This window comes from Rhea americana, unplaced genomic scaffold (genome assembly GCF_003343005.1).
Source record: "Rhea americana isolate MKP2758 unplaced genomic scaffold, rheAme1 scaffold_31, whole genome shotgun sequence".
Classification (NCBI taxonomy): Eukaryota; Metazoa; Chordata; class Aves; order Rheiformes; family Rheidae; genus Rhea; species Rhea americana.
In genome coordinates, this window is record NW_028186435.1 from 353324 (window position 1) to 361070 (window position 7747).

At 39.9% G+C, this 7747-nt stretch overlaps 1 protein-coding gene across 1 annotated transcript in view; it reads right to left on the minus strand.

Annotated features, from left to right (window-relative positions):
- Nucleotides 1-204, minus strand: part of VPS4B (vacuolar protein sorting 4 homolog B) — a 19047-nt gene extending 18843 nt beyond the window's left edge. The window contains exon 1 of the mRNA XM_085309979.1: nucleotides 26-204. Within this exon, the coding sequence (XP_085166105.1) occupies nucleotides 26-52 (27 nt within the window). The 5' untranslated portion in view covers nucleotides 53-204. The remainder of the gene's footprint in view (nucleotides 1-25) is intronic.
- Between the last annotated feature and the right edge of the window lie 7543 nt (nucleotides 205-7747).

A 7747-nucleotide genomic window follows, 5' to 3' on the forward strand; every position in this document is an offset into this window, starting at 1 on the left:
CCCGCCCGCCCGCCCGCCGCTCTACCTGCAGGTTGCCGGCGGTGCCCGCCATTGCGGAGCGCGGGGGCCCGGGGACGAGCGGGCGGGAGCGCGACTGCCGCTGGTCGGAGCTCCTCTCCGCTCCCTCCCCGCCGCGCTCGCCGAACCGAAACCGCCACCCTCGAGAGCCGCTTCCGCACCCAACCGGCACCGCTTCCGCTTCGGCTTCCGCTTCCGGCGTCGCAGCCAGCGCACGTCGGTGACGTCAGAGGCCGCGCGAGGCGCGGTGTCGCGTAATCGGGGGCGTGGCCGTGCTCGGGGGCGTGGCCGAGGCSCGTTTGCCCCGGGCGCGCCTGGGGCGCGGCCGTTACCGAAGCCCCAACGGCCGCGAGTGTCGCCGGCAGCCTYCGCCGCGGGCGCCAGGGCCGGCGACGGTGGGAGCCGTTGCTCCGTCGCCCGCCGTGAGGAGCTCGGCTGGAACGACGGCTCTGGAGGCGGGGGAGCGCCGCGCCACAGTGCGGGGCTTCGCGAGGGCTGAGGGTGAAGCCTCTGAGCCTGCCTTAGGCTCTGGGATACAATTCATTTTTCCGCCGTTCCTGCTCTTCTGGTCTGCCCTCTGCCAAGTTTGACTTGCTTTCAGTGGCCCTTTGATGTGATCGCTGAACACTTGCTTCCACAGAACCAGCTCTTACTGAACTGCCAGGGAGGAGCAGCCGGGTGTTACTCGGGGTGCTTCAGTAACACAACCCGGTGATGTGCCTTCTCTACWGCCTACGAAGGAGAGAGTCCCTCCTAAGATACAGCAAATTATAAACCAGCTTTGTAAAGTTAACTTGTTATATAGATCTTAGATTTATGARCTTCTGCTCAATTAATGCCCAATTTTTCTCTCTCCTGCTAATGCATGTTATGATAATTCACTGCTACTGTGCAAGGTCAAAGAAAGCATTCTAGGCAAGATGGTATTCTATTTTTTATTGGGCTTTTTCACCTCTAAATTAAGTACAGGTTGTTAAAAGTGAAAGGGGAAAGCTGATTTTTTTGTCTGTAGTATTATTGTATTTGTAAATGTATTTTAAGGGGAAGGAATTTGTTACTGATGTAAGTTTTCTTAAAGGAAASAATAGAGTACTAGGAAGGAAGTAACATTGATTTTTAGCATTCCTCACATCTAGTATAGATGACAAGAGTCAGGGCTTTCAAAGGATCTATAGGAGATGTTTTGGTGAGTTRTGATATAATGGAAGAAAAAGAAAGCAAATACATTAAAACCTGTTAAATTTTGATTAGTTCTTTCTGACTCATTCCAAGTGCTGTATATGAAACTGTTTCAAATAAAACTAAAATGTCATCAGATCGAAATCCAAAGTCCTGATTTCAGTTCAAAATATGAATTCAGATTACTTCATTTAGTGTTAAGTTCAGGCTTTCGGAACTACTAATCAAATTGCTGTGTGTGTGTGTGTGTGTGTGTGAGAGAGAGAGAGAGAGAGAGAGAGAGAGGGCAGAGGGAGGGAGAGAGAACTTTTGTTCAGCACACATTCTTCAAATCTTTATTTGCACCCATCTCAACCTAAACCTTCCTTAAATAAACAAAAAATCCTAGACAGTCCAAATTCTAAGTCAATTGGTCCGAAATGTTTGGCCTATACAACTCTGCGAGAATGAGTTTTTACACACTAAGAATTGCAACCATTGCTATCTACCTTCTCCATAATTTGTCAGTAAGGACTGAGTTTTTGAGTACAGATGTTGTTTATTTCCACCTTTGTCTTTTGTCTTTTTAGGTTATTTTGCTTCTTCCAGCTAATTTTCAGAATGAAYTGGGAGTCCTCAGTCTAGAGTTTGTAACCAGAGCAATTCAAGATGTGTTCAAAGCTCCTTGTGAAATGAAGGAACAGATTTTTAGAAGAGATCCTAGATGTGATCCTAGAATTAATATAGGAATATAAAATTAAGAGTTGTAGCTTCAGTCTAACACTAAATCCGTATACTGTCTTGGGCTTCACCTGGACTGAATATTAAAATGCTGTCAGTTAAGTGTATTACTTAGGCATTTCATAACATAGCAGATTTTATAGGCAGAGCTTGTACTTTCCTTGATGAAAGCACTGGCAAAATATTAGCCTTCTGGTTGTCATAATTAATTACAGGTCATATATGGTATGAAAATTTGATTCTTGTTTTCATGATAAAAAATGTAATTGCTTCAGTATATATTGTGTTAATCTAAACTATTCCTCTTTTAAGAAAAAAAAATGGTTTAAAGAAGATGCATGATCTTTCACTCCAAATCTGAGAAAATGTTTTCTTTACTAGTTATTTGTAGTTCTCTTGGACTTTTGTTATTTTCCATGGAAGAGTKGGGGGAAAGGAATACTTAAGCATACTGCTTAAGATGAGCAAATAGCATTAAGATATCAGCTTGTGCATCTGAAAAGATTATTTCAGCCACAGTAGTTTCAGAAAATCTATAGCACTCCATCAGCTTCGTGTGTCAAGGCAGTGCAAGCGGAATGATTTAACAAAACTGCCACGTTTACAAAACACAACATTGGCTTGTTGTAGGCAAGCTTGAGGAATTTGATTTAATTTGTACTGAAGCATTTAAAAATATCCATCACTGTAAATATCTGTAATTTCTTCCCAAGTGTGTATTGCAAACTTTAGTTATGATTGTGCCACTGAATTACTCTTCAAACAGTGATATGCTTACKGTGGGTTGCAAGAAGCTGCTTGTGTTACAGTGTTATAGGGTGGTTAAAAATAGCTGTAACAGAATTCTTTCCTTGTTACAGAACTTGATTCAAAGGTAGGTATTAACTGGTAAATCCCACGGGGTTTGAATGATCTGCAGTATTCTACTACGCTTCCACTGAATTTATTTATCTCAGATAAAACTGAAGTCTTTCTAAAATCTTAAAATCTTCTGAAGTCTTTTAAATTATATGCACCTACCTACTGGACTCATTCAAGTATGTCAATGGCTGTCTTGGCCAGAGGAGCCTGAACTGGATGCAGTACCCTAGATGTGTTCTCAAATGCCAAACAGAGGGAAAGAATCACTTTGTTCAAAATGCTGGCTCCACTCTTGCCAGTGCAGCCCAGGGAGCCGGTGGTCTTTGCTGTAAGGGCACACTGCTGCCTCATGTTCAGTTTGCAGTCAGCCAGGATGTTTTTTGTGAAATTACTTTTCAGCTAGCTGCTCCCAGCCTATATTGCTGCATGGGATTATTCCAACCCAGGTGCAGGACATTGCATTAGTTCTTGAGGTTTCTTATGCGGCTTCTGTCAGGCTATTTCTCCAGCTTGCCTATGTCCCTGTATATGGCAGCCTTGTTCTCCTGCATGTCAACTACTGGCTGTAATTTGGTATCTGTAAATGTGCTGAGAGTGCACTCCACCCTGTTGTCCAGGTTCTTAATAAAGATGTTATTTTYTTTATAACAAATTTCCATCATATTTCAGCAATTTGCTTATAAGGTTATTGTAGGACACTGTCAAGCCTTTGTAAAGTCAAGATGAGAAAACATCCCGTGTTATCCTGTTAATGGAGCTGTCACKTCTTCACAGAAGGCTATCAGGAGGCTGGTCAATCACAGCCTGCCTTTAGTAAATGCAGGCTGGATGTTCCCAATCATCTTCTTACCCTTCTTGTTTTTGGACATGACTTCCAGCAGGATTTTCTCCATAACCTTCCTGGGGACCAAAATAGGTCTGTAGCTCCCTGGGTTCTCCTTCTTAGAGATGGGCACAACACTGGCCTTTTCCCAGTGATCAGAAACTGTAAGGAAACTTGAGCTTCCTACTTCACTAATAGGGAATRTGTAAGAAATACTGTCCATTTGCTAGTTGTTCCATCCACTCTCTAATGAGACACAATACTCTGAATAGAGAGAATGGTTGTATGTCACAGACAACTATTTCAGAATAAGAGACCTGTATTGCAATCCTGGCAGTGTGTGACTGTTTAAACAACTTAGACAACTCAGACCCTGAGTTGTTTAAGCTTGGGCTTACTTTAAAACTGGTGAACAGTGAAGTTACTTGCTGATTATCATTGGCACAGGGCACAAACTCCTCTTCTATTAGACCATTCTCACGCCATTGTTAATGGGCATGAAGCTTTAAAATCTATGAAACTGCATTCTCTGAAGGGGTGCATACCAGACCTCTAATGATTTTGTACAAGTCCCTAATGCTGTATATCCTTCTTGTTGTGGTTCAGTATTGTTGTAGATGTTCAAGGGATCTAGGGAGGAAACTGGGCCTTCTAGTTATTTTCCCAAAGGTAGTGAAAATGTATTCAGCTCCTGGAAGTTGGATACAGAAGAAGGATTTTGAATTATTCAGAATATATTTTTCTTTCACCTGTCTGAAATAAGGTCAAGAGAGATTACTGTTTTTTAAATTGTTTTTTACTCATCCTTAAAGTAGTCTCAAGTCATCATGACAGAAAATAGACTGAGTTCAGAGAACAGAGAAGGAGGAGGAGAAGCAGTCAAGGAAGAACTTGTTAGGATTTCAACATGACGATTTCACAAATGCTGCTTTACAATTCATCCATTGTCCTCAAAATATTTTTAATATACTCTACAATTCACCTAGCTAATGGGGAAAAATGTGTTAATCACAATGCAATGAATTGCTGGCTCATAGATTAAAAAAGTAGGACCTGTAGACTCTAGAAGACACTTGGGGAGAGTCTGACCTTCAGAAATACTTGTTATTAAAATAATGTGTTACTTCTAATCAAGTAGGAGCCAAAAGTTCCAGTAAAACTCGGGCCAATTCTGAATAAAATACTGAGAAGATCCACAAAAAGACAGAGCATGTAAGCTCAGAGCCCCCTGAGTAAAACATCCAGGAAGCTGTAGTTGAGGTTTTGACAGATCAGATCTGACATTTTGAACTGAGTAATATATATGCAAATGAGGAACTTTTAAAGTAAACAAAAGACCATAAATATAGCAGGCAGGGTCTGCTGGAAAGAATTCACCTGTGTTCTTGGTACCTCTTGTGCAGGATTTATGATCATGCTAAACCTCTAGCCAAATCAGCTCACTCCAAAATATCCTGCTGCTGCCCACATATATGATCTTCCTGTTGTCATCTGGTTTTTGAGTCCTAAAGATTCATATCTTCAATTTTCTCCAAAACTGTGGTATGATACTTTTTTTTTCAAAAAGAGAAACTAAAGTCTGTTGTTTTCTGTGAACTAAGAAAATGTCAAATACAAAATTTCTATTAAAACGGAGAATTAGCAACACAAACAAGAAAATATATTTTTTTTCACCATATTATGTGGCAGAAGACACAAATGCATTTACTCAAATATTTTAGCAGGTTCATTTCTCTGGGCTGCAATTAAACCAGCTTTAACTATCATTGTCTTAAAATTGTCTTAGCTCAAGCTTGGACTTGACAGCACAAATTTCTAGTCTCTAATCGGAGACAGAACAGATTTTAATATTTCACTAGTGTTAGGCAGTAAATCTATAGCAACAAACATGTCCTTTTAGAAGGCCATKAGAAGGCCTTTAGAAGGCCAAACCTGTCTTTAGAGGAAATAGCTTCTCTAAAACCACGAAATACTGTGGGACTGCTGCCATCTTCTGGGACATGCAACAATGACATGCCTATGTTACATTTATGAAATACATTTGTTTGCAATGGCTGAAGAGGTTTAGGTTTTGAGGTACAGAGTAAGTAGAAATTCTTAAGGGCTCGCTCATTTTCTAATGATTTCTTGTCGATACCATATTGCAGTTCCTTGCCATTTACATATTTGACTTCTRAAAACTAGATTAGTATAGCAGCAAAACATAAGTAAATGTATGAGGGTGTGATCCATTTTGCAGTGACTTTGTTGCACATTTCATACTTCTTCTGCTTTGGGAATGACTTTAAGCAGTGAGAGCCTGATTTTTTTTCCTTTACAGTTTGTTCTGTGTTCTTGTTTATCTGTAGATTAATAGTGAATAAAAAAGTTTGCCATGTGAGTTCAATACTCAGTTTATAAGCTATGGTTGGTTTTGTTGTGACTGACAGCAAAAAGAACTGTTTGCTATCTCATCAGATGAGCATACTTCATTATCAGGAGACAAGTAAAAGAAATTGTAGAGCACCAAGCTTCTCAGGGTCAGGTTGTACTTTATAGATGCAGAAAATAAATAGTTACATTTCTTATTTTTTTTTCCTGAATAGTGTGTCACTCCTTTTAAAAATAGATATTGTGACTCTACCCCATACTTTAAGGCATCTACTGGATTGAATTGTTKATGTTGGTGCATGGTTTTGAAGGCATGCAGCACTTCTACCTACTTTCTTAAATATTTGCCTGTGGCATAGGTAAACCCAGGATATTTTCACTTGTTTTACTGGTTTTCCCCCATTCTTTGCCCTCTTTAGGTTGGCTCTCTCCCATCCAGAAATTATGATTGCCTCCTGGGCTTTTCACAGGGCAATGAAGGCAAACAATGACAAAAYAGTATCTGTTCACAAACTCTACCCACTGGGTGTTTGTGGCAGGAAAAAAACTGCAGCTGTGTACCCATAGCACRGCAAGATATATGAGATCTCCGGTGRCCTTTGGGACAGGGTCACCAAATGTATGTCGTGCAAGCTGTATAATAYTTGGCACCCTACCCTGGGTTTATCTTTACTGCTAATACCAGCTATCAATCTTGTTCCTCCTGAGGCTGGCTATTTCTATAAGAAACTACTCCTGTGCACTCACTGACTCTGAYTCATAAAAGGTAATTTTATATTCTTGGCACGGTCAAGAGCACCTACCTGTTAGGTCAGCACTAACAACCGCATGTCCTTAAGAAGTCCCCCACACTTGGTGAGACAGCAGAGGAAAGCTGTCACAGATTSTTGTAGTTATCTGTGGGTGAGTTTATGATAACTGACCAGTGAAATACACCACCAGGTAACAACAATAAAAAAAAATCTGAGGCAGGATCTGTGCAACATTTAATTGTTAATTAGATCCCATTCTGTTCGAAATCCTAGTATGTTTCTTCACTTTATCATAATAATCAGCATGAACTTCAGTGTTAACTAGGGTTTTTGTGATAGCCCAAGGTTATGTCATACTTGCTGAAAGAGCTTAAATATTTATTATCGTGATAAACTACAGAAAAAATGTATTCTTTGTGCTTGTCACTTAGACATACTAATCAATTGAAATTTTGTTTAATATTTATAAATACTACATCTGTGATACTTACTGCATTTTTAACTATGGTGGACTGGGTTGGTTTAACATTAGAACCTTGATTAAAAAAATTGTCCATCAGTTTTTTCATTAAGTACKGATTTTGCTAATAGTCAGTAGGATTTTGCAGAACATATTTTCCATAACTTTATGGAGACACTCTCTTATCTATCAGTAAGTGTTACCCAAGTTATTTTGTGTCCCTAGGAAACATGAAATATACTTTAAGTAAGTATAGCAGAGTAAAATATTTATTGATTTTTTTGTCTCTATATCTTATGCAAAACTGTTCCATACATTCTGATATTAATGTTTTAACAGTTATTATCTACATTGGCAACATTGCTATTTATGGGCAGAGAGATGTTTATTGATTCAGGCTCTCTTGACATCTTCTCTCTTCATTATAGTAAAGTAAGGTTATTTCTCAGTGTGTTTTTGCTTCCATGTGGAAGAAGTACAGTCAGATCATTTACATATGACCATTGAGCTGTTCCTAGGAGACAATGTGTAAGGCAAGTATGCGCAAAAATGTACCTATGCCTA